The sequence below is a fragment of the Microcaecilia unicolor genome, chromosome 4 (genome assembly GCF_901765095.1).
Source record: "Microcaecilia unicolor chromosome 4, aMicUni1.1, whole genome shotgun sequence".
Lineage (NCBI taxonomy): Eukaryota > Metazoa > Chordata > Amphibia > Gymnophiona > Siphonopidae > Microcaecilia > Microcaecilia unicolor.
In genome coordinates, this window is record NC_044034.1 from 320,285,678 (window position 1) to 320,306,780 (window position 21,103).

General features: G+C 42.4%; 1 protein-coding gene across 2 annotated transcripts in view; it reads right to left on the bottom strand.

The window, feature by feature from the left end:
* LOC115469357 (disintegrin and metalloproteinase domain-containing protein 9-like) overlaps positions 1 to 21,103 on the bottom strand; it is a 240,843-nt gene that overhangs the window by 54,378 nt on the left and 165,362 nt on the right. For both annotated transcript variants that reach the window (XM_030201903.1, XM_030201904.1), the window contains 2 exons: positions 16,569 to 16,752; positions 9,264 to 9,344 (listed from right to left, as the gene is read on the bottom strand). In XM_030201903.1, coding sequence (XP_030057763.1) covers positions 9,264 to 9,344; positions 16,569 to 16,752 — 265 coding nt within the window. The remainder of the gene's footprint in view (positions 1 to 9,263; positions 9,345 to 16,568; positions 16,753 to 21,103) is intronic.

The window sequence follows — 21,103 nt, forward strand, 5'->3', positions numbered from 1 at the left end:
CCATATTCTGCTACATCATCTGTCTCTGGTTCTCAGCCGTACTTGTTAGCTCCAATACACAGCAGTTATAGGGCACAGGCACACCAGCCAATTCTTGTCTCTATCTGTAAGAAGTTAGCGCTGGCTTAGGCATCAGACCACTGATGTGGCTTCCAAGTCACATTTGACACATTTGGCAACCTGCCTTTTGGAAGTAATCTTGGGACAGGAGAAGATCTAGGGCAGTTGGGGAGGATGTTTCGTCGGTTTTATTGAAGAAGGAGCAACGTCTCATCTTCAAATGGAACACAGTGACCCTAATGGATTAAACAAAGAAATCGAATGGACAAGAATGCTTTAAATTTCCCACGCTAGTAGAGTATAAATCTTCAATTCACATGCGTCGGCATTTTTTGCTCAAGGATCTCGAGTGGAGCAAGGTTCCAAACTACTTGCCTTCTCTTCAGAATCATATATGGACCAACCTCGGAAACGCTGATCAATAGACTTCATGTTTGGTCAATGTGCAAGGTTATGACACTTCCTGATACTCTGTTCCCCAAGGTCAAAAAAGGCTCGATTCAAAGTTCTATTTTTGTTCCGGGCTATTTCTCAATGGAACTCCCTGCCCACCAACATTCACCTAGAATTCTCTTAATCTACATTTAGAAAAAAACTGATAATCTTCCTTTTCGACAACTAATGGCCTAAGCGAATCTGGAATCCATTCCACATGTTTTTGAGTTACTCATGATAAAGTCCTTAATCCAATCACTTGCAACGTCTGTCAAATATACTATGTAAAAAAATGTAATTACCAATCACCTGCAATGTCCGTCTAATAAATTACGGTAAAAATATGTAATTACCAAAGATAGTATACTGTGAACCATAGTGAACTCTTTTTAAGGGATATGGCGATATACAAACATTAAATTGATATTGATATTCTCTGTATATACATTAAGTGTTGTTGTGGATTGGACTAAAGTTCCTACAGTTTTGTAGTTTTCTGTCATTGGCCCTTTCTGAGCACGTGTGCTCTGCTTCCAGTGCCTTGTGGGTTTTCCCTATCGGCTTGCCATGTCCAAGCATGCTAGATAAGGAGTCAGCTCTGCCCCTCTCATCATGTCTGAAAAAAAGCAGCATGCTTTCCTGAACATAAGCTGCCTATTCTGTGATATATGACCGACCTTATAGACCTGCCAACCAGAAACACAATTGGACCCATCACATACTTAATCTTCACTACCCTAGCTGCAAGGGACTCAAGTACAAATCAATTTATGGATCCAGCTTCTCCTATATAAGCACGCAACTGTGGAATGCACTACCGAAAGCCATAAAAACAACATACAACCACCTTAGCTTCTGGAAATCACTAAAGACCACCCTGTTCGAAAAGGCATACCCTACTGACCCAACTTAAGTGCCTGAACCCAGCAAACACAACAAAATCAAAGCCCGTGATGAACACTGTATAACTCTTCTCTATGATTCTCCTAATGTGTCTGTAACACATGAACCTCTTTGATAACATCACTTGTATTTATTTCATCATCAAAGGCGACTAACGGCTCATGGTACTATGTAAGCCACATTGAGCCTGCAAATAGGTTGGGAAAATGTGGGTACAACTGTAACAATAAATAAATAATCTGACTGTTCAACTTTCCTAGTCCTTGTGATGTCATTGAGTTTTTACCACCAGGTGCCCTTCTGGACACAATAAATGCAGAATCATTATACAGCAACATTCCCCATGCAGATGGAAATGCTGCATGTGACAAATTCCTAAAACATCTACCCTGGACTACCAATACAAACCGGAAACTATTACAAAATTAATTCGAACTCACAATTATTTCCATTTCAATAAAGACATTTATCTACAAATCATGGGCACCAGGATGGCACCACAATATGCAAACCTTTTCATGGCAAAACTAGAGGAGATATTTTAAAGTACTACCGGTATATTGATAACATTTTTATGATTTGGACTGAAGGAGAAGAGACTCAAAACAATTTTTCAGTTCTTTCAATGCATGCCATCCTTCAAATTAAAAATTGATTACTCCACAGAAAAAGTCAACGTTATAGACACCACAGTCTTCATCAACAATGGCTAGCTGTATATTTTATTTGGATTTTGCTTGCACGTTTTTCAGTAGTAGCTCAAGGCGAGTTACATTCAGATACATTGGATATTTCTCCATCCCAGGAGGGCTCACAATCTAAGCTTGTACCTGAGGCAATGGAGGGTTAAGTGACTTGCCCAAGATCACAAGGAGCAGCAGTGGGATTTGAACTGGCCACCTCCGGATCTTTCATTTCGATAATACGGTCGGGGACGCCCAACTCTTGAAATTTTGGTCGTCCTTAGAGATGGTCGTCCCTAGATTTGGTCGTTTCTGATTTTCGGCGATAATGGAAACCAAGGACGCCATCTCAGAAATGACCAAATGCAAGCCCTTGGTCGTGGGAGGAGCCAGAATTTCTAGTTCACTGGTCCCCCTCACATGCCAGGACACCAACTGGGCACCCTAGGGGGCACTGCAGTAGACTTCAGAAAATGCTCCCAGGAACATAGCTCCCTTACCTTGTCTGCTGAGCCCCCCCAACCCCCCCCCCCAAAAACCCACAACTGTACACCACTACCATACCCTTATGGGTGAAGGGGGGCACCTACATGTGGGTACAGTGGGTTTCTGGGGGTTTTGGAGAGCTTGCTGTTCCTCCACAAACGTAATAGGTAGGGGGGGCAGGGGCCTGGGTCCGCCTGTCTGAAGTGCACTGCACACACTAAAACTGCTCCAGGGACCTGCATGCGCTGTCATGGACCTGAGTATGACATCTGAGGCTGGCATAGAGGATGGCAAAAAATATTTTGAAAGATGTTTTTTTGAGGGTGGGAGGGGGTTAGCGACCACTGGGGGAGTAAGGGGAGGTCATCCCCAATTCTCTCCAGTGGTCATCTGGTCATTTCGGCCACCTTTTGTGCTTTGGTCGCAGGGGCATAGCCAGACACCCAAGTTGGGTGGGCCTGGACCCAAGGTGAGTGGGCAGCACGCCGCCTTGTCTACAAGTGATTTGGTTTCTCCCTCTCTTCGCCTGCATACCATATGGTCTTTCAAACATCCCCTCTCCCCGTATACCTTTTAAATACCAGATTTTCACCGGCAGCAACAAGTTGTTGGGAGTTTTGGCTGGTGAGGCTTGGGGTCCCTGCCAGCCACATTATAGGTGTGCTGCTACTTGGTGGGCCTGAACCTAAAGTGGGTGGGCCTGGGCCCACCCCAGCCCACCCTTGGCTATGCCACTGCTTGGTTGTAAGAAAAACAGGGCCAGGTAAGTCGTCCAAGTGCTTGTCAGGGACACCCTTTTTTCCCCCATTATGGGTCAAGGATGTCCATGTGTTAGGCACGCCCAAGTCCCGCCTTCGCTATGCCTCCGATACGCCCCCTTGAACTTTGGCCGTCCCTGCGATGGAAAGCAGTTGGAGACGTCCAAAATCAGCTTTCGATTATACTGATTTGGACGACCCTGGGAGAAGGACGCCCATCTTCCGATTGTGTCGAAAGACGGGCGTCCTTCTCTTTCAAAAATGAGCCTGATAGTCTCTCACTTGGGGGAAAATATTCTCATCTTCAAATGTAGTGTATATATTCAATGCAAAAATGTGAAGAAGGATGCTGTGTTGGAGTCAGGCCAAATGCTTAAGACCAGGTTCAGTTACAGTAGCACCACATTAAACACTACAGTGCTAACCAGGGTGACACCTCTGTAGGACAGCATTTGGCCAGACCAGAGCACTGTATGAATGACTTTATAGTGAGAATACTAAAAACTTTGTATCTCAAAATAATGCAGAACCTCTCCACTACCCAAACTTTCTATATCATTCTCAAAACAGTGGAGCTACTGAGACTCTCCATAAAAGCTCTTCTTTAAAATTGTCTTCTTACTTAGTCCCAAGCGTTATATTTTTTTGTATTTTTATAATTTTTTTAAGGAATTATGTGGAGGAAGAGACCTCAGCAGTCATTGGCTTTGCAATTGGACTCTTACAGTGTACTGCTTCCAAATGACTAAGACGAATCATTAGTTAAAAGACTCCATAAAGGTTTTATTTCTTCTTCCACATAAGTCTCAGGCACAAACTCTATAGATTTTTCAGTTTTCTAATTTTCAATTTTTATAAATACTTCCATAAAGCAAGGGGGGGTGTGAGAGAAAGAAACACTTAGTTTTTTATTTAGATCTATATGAAAAGCTAAGGGCCTCTTTTAAAATTCTCGGTGCGGCAAATGAGAGGAAGCCCACTCAATTCTTATGGGCTGCCTCTCATTTACCACGCTGGAATCGCTAATGTGGCTTTGTAAAAGAAGCCCTAAGTGCTTCTTGCTTTTTTTTTTTTTGTCACCCTCTGATCACCCATCCATCTCTCCCATGAGACTGTCATTGGAATGCTTTTATGTTTCACATATATATTCTGGTTCCAGTGGGTTTAAACGGAAAAATAGAATGGGGACACTTTTTTTAGTAGCATAAAGAGGGTGATATATACACTTTTTTTAGTAACATAAGGAGGGTGATATACAGTGGTGGAAATAAGTATTTGATCCCTTGCTGATTTTGTAAGTTTGCCCACTGACAAAGACATGAGCAGCCCATAATTGAAGGGTAGGTTATTGGTAACAGTGAGAGATAGCACATCACAAATTAAATCCGGAAATCACATTGTGGAAAGTATATGAATTTATTTGCATTCTGCAGAGGGAAATAAGTATTTGATCCCCCACCAACCAGTAAGAGATCTGGCCCCTACAGACCAGGTAGATGCTCCAAATCAACTCGTTACCTGCATGACAGACAGCTGTCGGCAATGGTCACCTGTATGAAAGACACCTGTCCACAGACTCAGTGAATCAGTCAGACTCTAACCTCTACAAAATGGCCAAGAGCAAGGAGCTGTCTAAGGATGTCAGGGACAAGATCATACACCTGCACAAGGCTGGAATGGGCTACAAAACCATCAGTAAGACGCTGGGCGAGAAGGAGACAACTGTTGGTGCCATAGTAAGAAAATGGAAGAAGTACAAAATGACTGTCAATCGACAAAGATCTGGGGCTCCACGCAAAATCTCACCTCGTGGGGTATCCTTGATCATGAGGAAGGTTAGAAATCAGCCTACAACTACAAGGGGGGAACTTGTCAATGATCTCGGCAGCTGGGACCACTGTCACCACGAAAACCATTGGTAACACATTACGACATAACGGATTGCAATCCTGCAGTGCCCGCAAGGTCCCCCTGCTCCGGAAGGCACATGTGACGGCCCGTCTGAAGTTTGCCAGTGAACACCTGGATGATGCCGAGAGTGATTGGGAGAAGGTGCTGTGGTCAGATGAGACAAAAATTGAGCTCTTTGGCATGAACTCAACTCGCCGTGTTTGGAGGAAGAGAAATGCTGCCTATGACCCAAAGAACACCGTCCCCACTGTCAAGCATGGAGGTGGAAATGTTATGTTTTGGGGTGTTTCTCTGCTAAGGGCACAGGACTACTTCACCGCATCAATGGGAGAATGGATGGGGCCATGTACCGTACAATTCTGAGTGACAACCTCCTTCCCTCCGCCAGGGCCTTAAAATGGGTCGTGGCTGGGTCTTCCAGCACGACAATGACCCAAAACATACAGCCAAGGCAACAAAGGAGTGGCTCAGGAAGAAGCACAATAGGGTCATGGAGTGGCCTAGCCAGTCACCAGACCTTAATCCCATTGAAAACTTATGGAGGGAGCTGAAGCTGCAAGTTGCCAAGCGACAGCCCAGAACTCTTAATGATTTAGAGATGATCTGCAAAGAGGAGTGGACCAAAATTCCTCCTGACATGTGTGCAAACCTCATCATCAACTACAGAAGACGTCTGACCGCTGTGCTTGCCAACAAGGGTTTTGCCACCAAGTATTAGGTCTTGTTTGCCAGAGGGATTAAATACTTATTTCCCTCTGCAGAATGCAAATAAATTCATATACTTTCCACAATGTGATTTTCCGGATTTAATTTGTGATGTGCTATCTCTCACTGTTACCAATAACCTACCCTTCAATTATGGGCTGCTCATGTCTTTGTCAGTGGGCAAACTTACAAAATCAGCAAGGGATCAAATACTTATTTCCACCACTGTACATACTAATGATTATGTGCTGTTTGATTAGATAAAAGATAAAAACTAATGTATAAAAATAACATGACAGCTGTAGAACTTCATTTCAGTTAAGATCGAATCAGGAAAGGCTGATTGGCCACACTAACTTTCGGCGTCTGACGTAGGAGGGTATTTAAATTCAGAGGCCATTTTTTCATTTGAGTTGGTCCGTTAGAGCGGTTTGATTTCTAGCTGAGGTGATTTCGAAGGAAATACTGTATATTTTCACAGAATTAAGGTCTAGGTTTATACTAATATACTTTTCTGTTGCAGATTGACGCAGACCATGTGACCCTGAGGCAGGTAACGAAACGCTGGCCATCGTAGGTCATGGTCTTGCTTGGCGTCTAATCAGAAAAGAAAAAAAATAAACATCACGGGACTTCTTTAAAAGCTAAGTAGCTAATAGCTCTTAAATATTAACGATAGAAGAATGGATATATATATGTAAAAAGAATAACCTTATACATGGGGTGTTTGCCAGTGATGAAACAGCCCAGCCCCCGTGAGCTTGTTTGATACGTAGCCGGGGGTTTTTGAGGCAACACCTCTTTATCTAAGTGATTATGAGATCTATAGGTCATAGAAAACGCTAGTTGTGTTCTTATATCTCCTTCATTTTTATGTTTTGTTAAGTAAACAATAAAGGCAGGAGGAGATTACCTTCTTAATTTATTAGAATCACATATATATTCTCACATATGCCACTGTTTGCTCATTTCTGAATTTCTGTTCTGAAGTTACTTTTGAAAGCTAATCAAAAATGTATTAAGTTAGTCCAATAAAAAAAGGTATGTTGCTTTCTTTTCTTTGTTTTATTCTATTTATTACCATACAATAAATATATATTTACAAAATTACCAGCTGGCTGTGTAGCTAAACCTCCAGTCTCTCTTGCCTGAGAGGGCTGGTTAAGAACAGACTCCGAGTTTGCAGAAGGCAGCAATTCTTATTCCAGTACACCTCAATATTAAGTCTTGTTGTTCCTTGTCCTTTCATTAACTGTGTTAAAGAATTAACTGGATTAAGAGTGAGTTTACTCTGGTGATGTTAAATACTGATTTAACTGCATGTCAACATTGTGATCTACTTTGTGGGACAGAATGAGAAGTCTATGTTTTCAGAAGGACCTGTGAAGTTACTTTTAATTACTGATTTATTTTGTTTTAGAAAGCATCTGAAGTTGTATTTATTTAATGGGGGTTAGTAGCATGCGGTTAGCTAGTCTGGTTTTATTAGGATTATTATTTATTAAGATTTTATTCTTGAGGTTAAGGTCTTAATAAATAAGGGTTTTCGAGAGTTTTAATGTATCTATTTTTTTGAGGATTTGTAGGGATAGAGGAGGGTGACTGATGGTTTGTTTGTGAAGTCTATATATTATGTATGTTCTTTTATAACCCATCCTGGAACTCATGTGTGGAAGGGTTAACAATCTAACTGGTTGATATTCAAAATGATTTAACCAGCCAGAAATGGCCACTGACCAGTTAACCTCGCTTTCGCATAAGTGAAACCAGCTATTTTGGGGGTGTTCTGAGGGCAGAGTCGGCACTTGGTAGGTAAAGTGCCAATACTTAGCATTTACCTAGCCAGGGTAACTGCTTAAATGGAACCACATAAAACACAGTCCTATCTTTAAGCGGCAACCCATGGCTGCTTAAGTTCTGAATATCGACTTAAGCAGCTATGTGCTAACCAGCACTTAATCAACCAGATATTCAATGCTGAAGCTTGGATGTGGCCTGGCATTGAATATCCAGGAATAGAGTGGTCAGTGGTCAGCAAAATGTTCACCGCCACCACTGAATATTTACCCCTAAGTAAATAAATACATCAATAATTTTATCTGCAGAAATGAATTTGATTACTGCCTCTCCCCATTTGTAGAATGGGATTAATAGCGGACACTGTCTAAGATGTTCTACACCATGTGGAAACTTAAGAGAGTAAAACCTTTCTTCCCAAGATACATCTTCCTTACCCTGGTACAGTCAATGGTAATAAGTCATCTCGACTACTGCAATGCACTGTACGCCGGGTGCAAAGAACAGACAATCAAAAAACTCCAAACTGCCCAGAATACGGCCGCCAGACTCATATTGGGAAAAACTAAATATGAAAGTGCAAAACCACTAAGAGAGAAACTTCACTGGCTTCCAATTAAGGAACGCATTGCGTTCAAGATCTGCACGATTGTACACAAAATCATTCATGCAGACGCCCCAATCTACATGCTAAACCTCGTGGACCTACCTCCCAGAAACGCCACAAGATCATCTCGCAAATTTCTCAACCTGCACTACCCCAGCTGCAAAGGACTGAAGTACAAACTGATGCATGCCACTACCTTCTCGTACAAGAGCACACAGTTATGGAATGCATTACCCGCAGACCTGAAAGCAATCAACGAAACAACTATCTTCGAAAATCTCTGAAAACATTCTTCTTCAACAAGGCTTACAATGAACACCTATAATCTCACTAAGTCACCTCACCAACACACTCAATTATGAAAGTTCACCTTATACAACTATCCTAATCACGCCCTTCCTTCTTCCCTTCCTTGATCGTTACACATTCTAATTGTATCTGATATCTTGTTACGATAATGTCAACAAATCTATGTAAGCCACATTGAGCCTGCAAATAGGTGGGGGAATGTGGGATACAAATGCAATAAATAAATAAAAATAATTAAGTACCAAGATTTCTTGGAGCCTGTCTAAATGATCCTGTTGATAATTATTTGTTTGGCAGAGACCCAAACATGCCTGACCACAATATAATGGCTTTACAATAACAGTTCATCAATAGAAAGAAGTGACACTACCTTCTGCTACACGTCAGCTAAACCACAAATCCCACTAAGCATAACAAAGTGAAAATCAGACTGAAAAGCAGAGCCAGCTTTTAATCTCAGTAATCTTAATGAAAATAGCCCATGCTACTTTTGTGCTCCAGCTGATCACCACTTCCATTTGCAGAAGAAATAACTATGCTTGAAATCAACAGACATCTCTCCAAACTGGTGCTATGTGAGGGCAAGGGGCTTGCGCTGGTTCCACATACCCCATTTCCATTGCATTTTTTCTGTATGTCACAGTCATAGTTCAGCACAGAAGCATTCAAACACTTGAAGTCCTTGCAGACCTATAAAAATAAAAAAAGATATGAATTCATCTTAAAATTATAAATAATATACTAGGATATTCAAGTATGACACATCACAGGCAATGTTCATTGGTTTTAACTACATTAACCTGGGTCTTACTCAAGGACCTGGGATTCAGAGATATGCTGTTCCAAGTAGGGTAGATTATTTTTCAAAATTGATGGGATAATGTCTTTAGTTTAAATTTCCGAGTGCTTTGAGAATCCAATCACTACTGCTTTAAGAACCTAAATCACAGTTGGTATTACTATGGATTTTCTTCCTCCAAAGTCTTTCTACTTCTATTTGTAATCATGGTATTTTGTTATCTGTTTCCCAGTTGTTTTTTCATCATTTCTCCTATCACCAAGTATTACCACATCTATAAACCATACATTTTTCTTTCTCTGACTGTGATGTCAGCAATATTGTGTTTCAAGTGCCTGTCAGTTTGTATTTGAAAGTCCAACAAGATCTTAATTATTTTCCATACCATATACATTAAAATAGTGCACAACAAACCAAGTTACTTACCTGTAGCAGGTGTTCACTATAGATACAATCCTCACATCTGGTTGATGTCATCAAATGTAGCCTACGCGGGAAAAATTTACACAGCTTAGCTGTGTTTCTGAAAGCGTTTTAGACTTATTGCATATGTGCTGAACTTCTCGCTCAGCATTATTGTACAGGACCACCTTCAGTTTGTATGAAACTTTATTAATACAAATTTTAGGGGAGGTGGTAGCTACGTGAGGCCTTCTATCTTGATGCCTACGGAAAACACCTGCTATAGGTAAGTAATTTGTCTATCTCCAAGGACAAACAGGATAGTAATCCTGACATCTAGGACTCCCTAGAAAAAGAATGCCTTAATACAACAGGGGAAAGTAACAGACAACTAGGCAACCTAGGAAAGAAAAAAATTGACACTAGAGGGGATGCAGCAAAGAGGTTATAGAGGACAGAGTCAGTAAACCAACTATCAACACTGGCAATTCCTTTCCAAATAGTAATGATACACAAATATGTGGACTGAAGTCCATGTTGCAGCTATGCAAAATCTCCTCCCATAAAGGCTAACCGCAACTGGGCTATCAATGCAGCCATGGTATGGGCATTATAGAAACATAACACAGAAAATGAGGGCAGGTACATACCATATGGCCTATCAAGTTTACCTATCCATACCAATTACTAACCTCTACAATCCCTTCTCTCCCTTACAAATTCTCTGTGCTTGTCCCATAAGCCTCAACATAACCCTCCAAGGTCAGGCCTGCTTGGGACTATAAAAAGGAGATACAATCTGCTAGCCAATTTGAAAGTGTATGCTTGGAAACAGCGGTCTCATTTTATCAAAAGCAAAAGAAACAAAACACTGGGTTGACTTTCTAAGAGTTTTAGCCCACTCCAGGTAAAAGGTCAAAGCTCCTTTGCAACATTTATATTTATTCCAAAGTGTTCAAGACACGTTCACTATTGTGGTTCATATGGCTTGAGGAAAATGTTGTTCAATCCAGGTCACAAGTACTTGGCAAGATCCCAAAACAGTACATTTTATGCTGCTTATCCTAGAAATAAGCAGTAGATTTTCCCCAAATCCATTTTAATAATTATGGACTTTTCTTTTAGGAAATTATCCAAACTTTTCTTAAACCCCACTAGGCTAACTGCTTTTACTACATTCTGTGGCAATTTTTTTTTTTTTGTTACATTTGTACCCCACGCTTTCCCACTCATGGCAGGCTCAATGTGGCTTACATGGGGCAATGGAGGGTTAAGTGACTTGCCCTGAGTCACAAGGAGCTGCCTGTGCCTGAAGTGGGAATCGAACTCAGTTCCTCAGTTCCCCAGGACCAAAGTCGACCACCCTAACCACTAGGCCACTCCTCCATATTCAAGAGTTTAATTACACATTGAGTAAGAAACATTTTCTCCGATTCATTAAAAAATTTACTACTTTGTAGCTTCATTGTGTGCCCCCTTGTCCTAGTAGCTTTGAAAAGAGTAAACAAGCGATTCACGTCTACCCATTCCACTCTGCTCATTATTTTATAGACCTCTATCATATCTCCCCTCAGCCGTCTTTTCTCCAAGCTGAAGAGCTCCAGCCGCTTTAGCCTTTCCTCATAGGGAAGTTGTCCCATCCCCTTTATCAATTTTTTCACCCTTCTTTCTACCTTTTCTAATTCCACTATATCTTTTTTTGATATGTGGTAAACAGAATTGCACACAATATTCAAAGTGCAGTCGCACCATGGAGCAATACAAAGGCATTATAATGTCCTCATTTTTGTTTTCTATTCCTTTCCTAATACCACCTAACATTCTAATTGCTTTTTTTAGCTGTCGCACACTGAGCAGAGGGTTTCAACGTATCATCAATGATGACACCTAGATCCCTTTCCTGATCGGTGATTCTTAATGTGAAATCTTGCTACACGTAGTTACAATTTGGGTTCCTTTTTACCACATGCATCACTTTGCACTTGCTCACATTAAATGTCATTTGCCATTTGGATGCCCAGTCACCCAGTCTCGTAAGGTCCTCTTGCGATTTAACAACTTTGAATAACCTTGTGTCGTTAGCAAATTTTATTACTTCATTAGTTACTCCCATCTCTATATCATTTATAAATATGTTAAAAAGCAGGGGTCCTAGCACAGAACCCTATTATCTACCCTTCTCCATTCAGAATACTAACCATTTAACCCTACTCTCTGTTTTCTATCTTTTAACCAGTTCTTAATCTACCTCCTATCCTGCAATTTCCTCTGGAGTCTTTTATGAGGCACTTTCTCAAATGCCTTTAGAAAATCCAGATACACAATATCGACTGGCTCACCTATATCCACACGTCTATTTACCCCTTCAAAGAAATGTAGTAGATTGGTGAGGCAAGATTTCCCTTCAGTGTTGGCTTTGTCTCATTAATCCACGCTTTTGAACATGCTCTGTAATTTTGTTCTTTATAATGGTCTTACCTTTTTGCCCAGCACCAATGTCAGGCTCACCAGTCTATAATTTCACGGATCACCTCTGGAACCTTTTTAAAAAAATCTGCATTATATTGGCCACCCTCCAATCTTCCAGTACCGTGCTTGATTTTAAAGATAAATTACATATTACCAGTGCTTTTTTTGTAGGAAAAAAGGTGCCGGTACTCATACCGTGCCAACCTTAAGGGCGGGGTCACTATGGCTCCACCCCCCCACATTAGCCACATCCATTTTACTAGCCATGGAGCATATAAAAATGTAGCATTGAAAATAGTACACAAATCCCTAGGCCCAAACAAGAACCCTGAAGACTGATTATAAACTAATAAAAATGTAGACAAAAAAAATCAGCTACAACCTTATGCGTGGAAAGGCAGCACTATAATTACACCGGGCTCTAAAACACCAGTACACAACCTAGTGAAACAAACAAAAAAAACAAAATAAAAAGGGCTGCAAATACTACACGCTAGCAGAATACTGCATCTTGATCACGCATGAAAAAACACACAACACAACAGATATGAAGGCAAAATACTGAACTGGAAAGTTACCTCAAGAAGTCAGACTCAGCATGCAGCAATACTAGAAAAATTGGATTGAAACTTGCATGCAAAATATCACAGATGCAAAATTTCCAAAAGCTGACATATTCCAATTAATAAATTCTGAATAAAAAAATGTTTTCTACCTTTGCTGTCTGAGCATTTAGTGTTTCTATTAGCTTTGGTCCCAGTGTCTTCTGTTTTATGCAGTGTCTTCTTTCCATTTGATATTTTTTCTCTCACCATGTCCACCATCCTTCTGTGTCCTTATGCATTCTGTCTACCATCTGTAGCCCTACTCTTTCTCCAGTTTCAACATCTGCCCTCAAAGTGTTCCAATCCAGCCCTTAAATTCAGCAATTTTCTCTACATCCATATCCAGCATTTCTCCTCACGCCCCTCCCCTCCATCCATGTGCATCTACTTCCTCTGTCTTCCCTCCCCTCCATCCATGTGCATCTACTTCCTCTGTCTTCCCTCCCCTCCATTCATGACCATCGTTTCTCCTCTCTCCCTTCCACTCCATCCGTGTGCATCTCCTTCTCTCCATCCTTGTCCAACATTTCTCCTCTCTTCCTTGCCCTCCACTCCATCCATGTCCAGAATTTCTCCTCCCTTCCCTCCATCATGTGCATCTCCTTCCTGACTTCCCTCCCCTCCATCCATGTCCAGCAATTCTCCTCTCGCCCCTGCCCTCCCCTCCATCCATCCATGTCCAGTGATCTCTTCTCTCCCCCTGCCTTACCCTCCCATCCATCCACGTCCAGCAATCTCTTCTCTCTCCCTGCCCTCCTCTCCATCCATCCATTCATGTCCAGCAATTCTCCTCTCTCCCCTCCCCTCCATCCATCGCCAGCAATTCTCCTCTCTCCCTGCCCTCCCCTCCTCTCCAGCAACCTCTTTTCTCTCCCTCTGTCCTCCACCTCTCCATGTCCAGTGATCTGTTCTCTCCCCCTGCCGTCCCCTCCTCTCCAGCGATCTCTTCTCTCCCCCTGCCCTCCCCTTCTCTTCATGTCCAGTGATCTCTTCTCTCCCCCTGCCCTCCCCTCCTCTCGAGTGATTTCTTCTCTCCCCCCCTGCCCTCCCCTCCTCTCCATGTCCAGTGATCTGTTCTCTTCCCCCTGCCCTCCCCTCCATGTCCAGCGATCTGTTCTCTTCTCCCTGCCCTCCCCTCCTCTCCATGTCCAGCAATCTGTTCTCTTCCCCCTGCCCTGCCCTCCCCTCCATGTCCAGCGATCTCTTCTATCCCCCTGCCCTCCCCTCCTCTCCAGCGATTTCTTCTCTCCCCCTGCCCTCCCCTCCTCTCCATGCCCAGCGATCTGTTCTCTCCCCCTGCCCTCCCCTCCAGCGATTTAATTTCTCCCCCTGCCCTCCGCTCCTACTACTACTACTTAACATTTCTAAAGCGCTACTAGGGTTACGCAGCGTTGTACAATTTAACATGGAAGGACAGTCCCTGCTCAAGGAGCTTACAATCTAAAAGACAGGTGTACAATCTAAAGACAATCTAAACAATCTAAAGACAAGTGTAGAGTCCGTCTGATAGGGCATACTATATTTCACGAAAGGTTAGGTGTCGAAAGCAGCATTGAAGAGGTGAGTTTTAAGCAGAGATCTGAAGATGGGTAGGGAGGGGGCTTGGCGTAGGGATTGAGGAAGATTGTTCCAAGCGTAGGGTGCGGCAAGGCAGAATGAGCGAAGCCTGGAGTTGGCAGTGGTGGAGAAGGGAACTGAAAGGAGGGATTTGTCCTGTGAGCGTAGGTTATGGGCGGGAACATAGGGGGAGATGAGGTTAGAGAGGTAGTGAGGAGCCGCAGACCGGGTGCATTTGTAGGTAAGGAGGAGAAGCTTGAATTGTATGCGGTATCTGATCGGAAGCCAGTGAAGTGACTTGAGGAGAGGGGTGATGTGAGTATATCGGTTCAGGCGGAATATAAGACGTGCGGCAGCGTTCTGAACAGATTGAAGGGGGGATAGATGGCTAAGTGGGAGGCCGGTGAGGAGTAAGTTGCAGTAGTCAAGGCGAGAGGTAATGAGAGCGTGGACGAGAGTTTGTGTGGTGTGCTCAGATAGGAAAGGGCGAATTTTGCTGATGTTGAAGAGGAAGAAGCGACAGGTCTTGGCAGACTGTTGGATATGCGCAGAGAAGGAGAGGAAGGAATCAAAGATGACTCCGAGGTTGCGGGCAGATGTGACGGGGTGGATGAGGGTTTATCAACTGAGATAGAGAGTGGAGGAAGAGGAGAGGTGGGTTTAGGTGGAAAGACGAGGAGCTCGGTTTTGGACATGTTCAGCTTCAGGTGGCGGTTGGACATCCAGGCAGCAATGTCGGATAAGCAGGCCGAGACCTTGGCCTGGGTCTCCGCGGTGATGTCTGGTGTGGAGAGATATAGCTTGGTGTCATCAGCATAAAGATGATACTGAAAACCATGAGATGAGATCAGTGAGCCTAGGGAAGAGGTGTAGATTGAGAAGAGAAGGGGTCCAAGGACAGATCCCTGGGGAACTCCAACAGATAGTGGGATGGGAGTGGAGGAAGATCCATGAGAGTGTACTCTGAAGGTGCGGTGGGAGAGATAAGAGGAGAACCAGGAAAGGACAGAGCCTTGGAACCCAAAAGAGGACAGTGTGGCAAGAAGTAAATCATGATTGACAGTGTCAAACGCAGCGGATAGATCAAGGAGGATGAGGATAGAATAGTGGCCTCTGGATTTGGCGAGGAGCAGGTCGTTGCAGACTTTAGAGTGCTGTTTCTGTCGAGTGTAGAGGGCGAAAACCAGATTGAAGTGGATCTAGGATGGCATGAGAGGAGAGAAAATCAAGGCAGCGACTGTGAACGGCGCACTCAAGTATTTTGGAGAGGAAGGGGAGGAGAGAGATGGGGCGGTAGTTGGAGGGACAGGTAGGGTCAAGTGTCGTTCAACATTTTTCGATTTTATGAAACAGAAATCCCCCAACCCTAAGAAAACCCCTCCCCCCCCAAACCCCACCTTAGACCCTCCCCCTCCCTCCCTATACCAGCACAAGGTGCAATTTTCTAAGCCACTGGAGGCTTTTTTCTGGGACATCTCTGAAAAAATAGCTACCATAAAATCAGACAACTCAATTTTGAACACAAATACCCCAATCAAGAGCCCGAGATCCTCGTATCGAAGCCTACATAAGGCTAGCACAAACAAGGAAGAAAACCTGCAAATGGATGAAAAACTTAGCTAAGATGCTAACAGGGAACAAAGTACTGACAGAAGCAGAAAAAATTAACAAAGAAAACTATTAGCAAAAAAGCACCATCTTCAGGCAAGCTCCAATGACGCAAACCCAATTAGCATTGCAGAAAGGGAAAAGACCAAGGTGATCCCACAAGGACTTCAAGTTTACTAATTTTTACCATATCACCCATCAAATACTTTCTTTGTGGTGTACAAATATTAGTATATCGAAAAGAAAAATAAGTGATGTCACCCATGTGAGTCCTTGCTATCTTGTTTGTCCTTGGAGAAATTCTGTATCTGAGCCAAAGCCAATGATGTTACCTATATATACATGACTGACTTGACCGTGGAGAATAATGAAACCAAATCTCTCCCACCATACTCAAAACTGCAAAGTTTTATCTGTGGGCTACAAACCTTCAAATCACCTCACCACAACTTCCCAATTCTTGATGTTTCTCACCTTTCCATTCTCACACTTTGTTCCTTCATTCACCATACCAGGATCTGGAACATCAGAGCCAAGCTGGAAATCCACACCCCAACAAAAGGTACTGCCAATGGGTGTCTTGATAGTGGCAGGCTGGATGCCAAAGATAGGCATGGTTTCCACATTCTCACACTGGAGCTTCCCACACATTGCATTCCTACAAAACAGAAGTATTGGAAAAGGAGTCTTGAAAGAGGTGCATCTTCTGATCACATTATGCAACAGAAAAACTGTCCAACAATTACAGCCGAGGCACAGGGAAGTGCTTCTGGTCATACTTGCACTGCACAGATCTTTTGTTGTTGCATTACTTCTGTTTTAGGTTACTATATGCAGTAGGAACCTATCAATTCAGGACATCCACGAGAGAAGAACATATGTTCCAAAAAAAAAAAAAAAAAAAAATATATATATATATATGTAAATAACTCAATCACAATGGGACATTTTAGACAGTTTGATTTTGCTCGGTATAGACCAGTCTAATGCACATGCAGAGTTTATATCTGCATATAAAAACAAGATGGCAAGTGATGTGATTTTGCAAATACATCAAAGGTGGCTCATGTGGGGACTCAGAGAGGGTCTCAAAGACAAGCTCAAATGGAGAAGTTGGTGGATGATTGAGGTAGTTTTCTATAGCTTTGGTAGAAGATATTAGAAATATATTGCATGGTTTAAAACCTGGTGGCTAGGTTCTAGATAGTTACCTCCCATAGCTGATGAATACATTATGATTAAGAAGAGGTGGGCCTAAGTATTGTGACCTTTATTAATTCATTTCAGAAGCAAGGGTAGCAGCACCTGATGGATTAAAACATGCAGTGCTTCAACCAGTCTGAGTCTGGATGTGTCTATACCAGTGAATTTCCATCCAGTTTCCAACCTGCCTGTATTGTTGGACTGTGCACTTTGTAAATTCTCTGCTTTTGTGGAAGTTCAAGGAAGTCTATCAGTCAAAGTGATTTATGGAAGGGACACAGCACTGAGAAAATGGTGGGATCAGTCTTCTTTATTACACCACCAGACAGAGATGCACAAGGGTTCACTGCTAATTACATTTGATGTGGCATCAGATTTGACATCCTCAAGCTGCTTGAGTGAATTTGGCTTGTAGGATGACATGTGGAGATTATCATCTCCCAGTCAGAAAAAATGAATTTGAGTTTGGAGGAGCAAGGGTTGGTCACTGGGGGCATCTTTGTAGGCCATGCTATTAAATATCTATGCCACTAGAGACATATATAAAGATTGGGAGAAGATATTTTGCAGGCTCAGTTATTACCATCTTTTAGTGAGCGCTGCAGTGCATTTTCAGTTCTTAAGACTGAACTTGCGTATTCGATCCCGACTGCTGTTTTCAAGGGTGTGGGAGCATGCTCCACCTTTCGCTTTGGCTTTACCATCTAGACCGGGCATGGGAGCAAGCTCCGTCCACTGGCATCTGCGTCAGATGCTGTGACTAATGGCACATCGTCATTCTGCATGATGCCTAAGGCAAAAGCCAAAGGTGCGCTCCTTAGCGTGCACTTTGCATGGCAACTGGAGTAGTGCCTGGTTAATTTTAGTTTACTTTTTTGATTATTTGGTATTTTATTGCATTTATTTTAACTTTGTTCCACAATTTGGTACTTGGGATAGTTTCTCAGATCATTGTCGTGTTCAATGTTTTCCTTCTTCTCATCAGACCGACTGCTCCACAATACTTAAATCACCATATTGAGATTATAGTGGAAAATCGACCTCTTAACAGAAACGCTTAGCAGGTAATAAAAGGCAGTCTTGTAATATAACTGTTACATTATTATCTGAACTTGGTCTTTCCTCAGATGTGGTTACACTCGCACATTCACTCTGTCTCTCTCTCTCACACAGTCACTCTCACACACACTCTCTCAAACATACACACTATGATTAAAACCTTGCTAGTGCCCGTTTCATTGGTCTCAGAAACGGGCCTTTCTTACTAGTCTTTTATAATTGTGATTTGATTGAGGATTCTCAGGCAGTTTTGATCTTTGTTGCTGAATCTTGGATTTCAGATTTAAATTCATCTTATTTAGTAGATTTGTATCCTTTGGGATATAAAATGATTAGTTGTCCAAGATTAAAGGGGTGGAGGCACGATGCTATTTTTTTAAGAGGTTTTTTTTATCATGTCTTTTATTGATAGTTATATTGCTAAATATCTGGAATTGATGGTTTTTAAATTGATTCTGAAGATGGTTATTCTTTGGGTATTATATTAATTTACAGACCACCAGGTTGTTGGGCTAGTGACCAATGTAAACTGTATGAATTTCTTTCTTTTTATGCAGCTTTTTTTGATAAGCTTATTATTCTAAGAGATATCAACTTGCATTTGGAATGTACTAATGATCAAGATGTTAGCTCCCACTCATATTAAAGGTCATACGCTTGATTTTGTAGGTTGGTTGTCTGACTCTAATACAGGACTGTGTTTAGATTATTTGGCTTGGAAACTGATTTCTAGGTCTGATCATTTCTTATAAGATTTTTTTCTTAAACTATCTTTTCCAATTAAGCTGCCTGAAAAGGATAAAGTCATTAAAGTTCATCATACACTATTTGATCCCTCTGCCTTTTGGAATGAACTTGAATCCTATTTGACTAGTCAAGGCTCTACTGATGTTACCTATTCTTGGAATTCTGGGGTAGATAAAACACTTTCCAAATTATTTAAATTAAGATCTGTTAAGATTTTGTACAGAAACAATCCTTGGTATACTGAATCATTAGCTCTTCAGAAAAGGACCTGTACAAGAATTAAAAGGCAGTGGAGAAAGACTATGGAAAAGTCTTATTATAACCTTTGGCGTGAAAATATCAGGAAAAAGACTAGGGAAAAGTCTTATTATAACCTTTGGCGTGAAAATATCAGGAATTATAAAGCAGCAATTTTATTGGCCAAAGTTAATTTCTACAAGTTACAGGTACAGCGGGCAGGAAAATCTTCTAAAGAGTTATTTCAAATTTTTAACAAAATAACTGATGTGAATACTGTTAGTTTTGCATCTCAAGTTATCTGTGGATAGTTTAGCTCTTTTCTTTCAGTCTAAAAGTATCCTCACTGGTTGACCCCTGAGAAAGTGGAACAGCCAGAGATACCTAAAGAAAACAACACTCTGACAGACTTTAGCCAGGGAGGGCATCTGGACTGGTCTGGTATGATTAAAGGAAAGAAAATTATCAGGTAAGAACATAATTTTTCCTTGTCATCTATACCAGACCAGTCCAATGGGATGTAGCAAAGCAGTTTCCCAAAGAGGGAGGGAGAAAGAAGAATGCAGAAGGTTGAAAAATCAACAAAGCTATACACTCAGCAAAAAACTGATCAGCAGAAAAGCATTCGAACATCTGAACCACCAGGCTACCAAAATGGAAAAGAGTTAGACACTAGAAAAGGAACTGAAGCCATAGGACGTAAAACAAACGTCCTGAGCAAATGAAAAATTACGTACCCCTGTCCCGGGAGTAGCAAAAGAAGCAGCAAAAGATACTCATGCCAAAGGACCCCCCACCCCCTTGGAAGGAAGGCAACAGTTGTATCTAAGAAACAAGGAGAAGAACTGTTTCTCCTAGACCAGGATCCACTTTTTCGAACCCTGGCAGGACAAAGACTAACTCCCAAACCTGCCGGTCTGCCTTGAATCCAAGATGGCCGGATGAAGCGACCCTAACAAGTACTAGGAGTATGCAACCCCAAACAGTGCGCCACACTTCATAGAAGGAAGAAAGGACCAGGAACCACCCAGACCCGCGCCTAGTAAGAGAATCAAACTCCATAGAACAAGAATAGACTCCAGAGTCGAGAGAACCAATTAACTGGAGTGCTAGTCTCTCCAGGAGAACCAAGAAGAAAAGGGCAGCAGCATACCAGGGTACAACCGTAGAAAGAGTACTCCTCAACCAGCTCGCTCTGGACTTAGGGATGAAAGAACAGAGCCAAGAGAACAAAAGGAGACAAAAAGAAAGAGTCGAGAGCCACACCCCCAAGGTGCTAAGTAGCCACAAAAGGAGAAGACGAATTCAAACTCCAGCAATGGAGAAACTTCTCGCTAACCAACAAGAGGCTATGGCAAGCAAAGGTGCCACAGGAACGGTAGCTAACAGAAGACAAGGCAGCCTTGTCTAGCAATCTAAACTGTGGTATGCCACAGCTGCCGAGAAGTTACTGTATCCAACCCACAGAAAAGAGCTGGGGTTGACCGATAAGGTGAAACAGTGCCCAACAGGCAAAGGTGACAATACACTCCACAGTCAGAGACTGAACTGTGCTCAAGGGACAGAAACAGAGCTGCGCTCATCAGAGAAGAAGGTGCTGCCAGGAGGCCAACAGGAAAGGAGCACAACTTGTGGAAATGCAGACCCAGCGCTGCACTCCCCTGGCCCAGAGGGACTAAAACTACAAGAAGAGAAAGCCCCATGCCCCAAGAGACACTCTTGGCCCCCAAGTGGTCTCTGAGCCACAAAGACCGCCCTTCCTA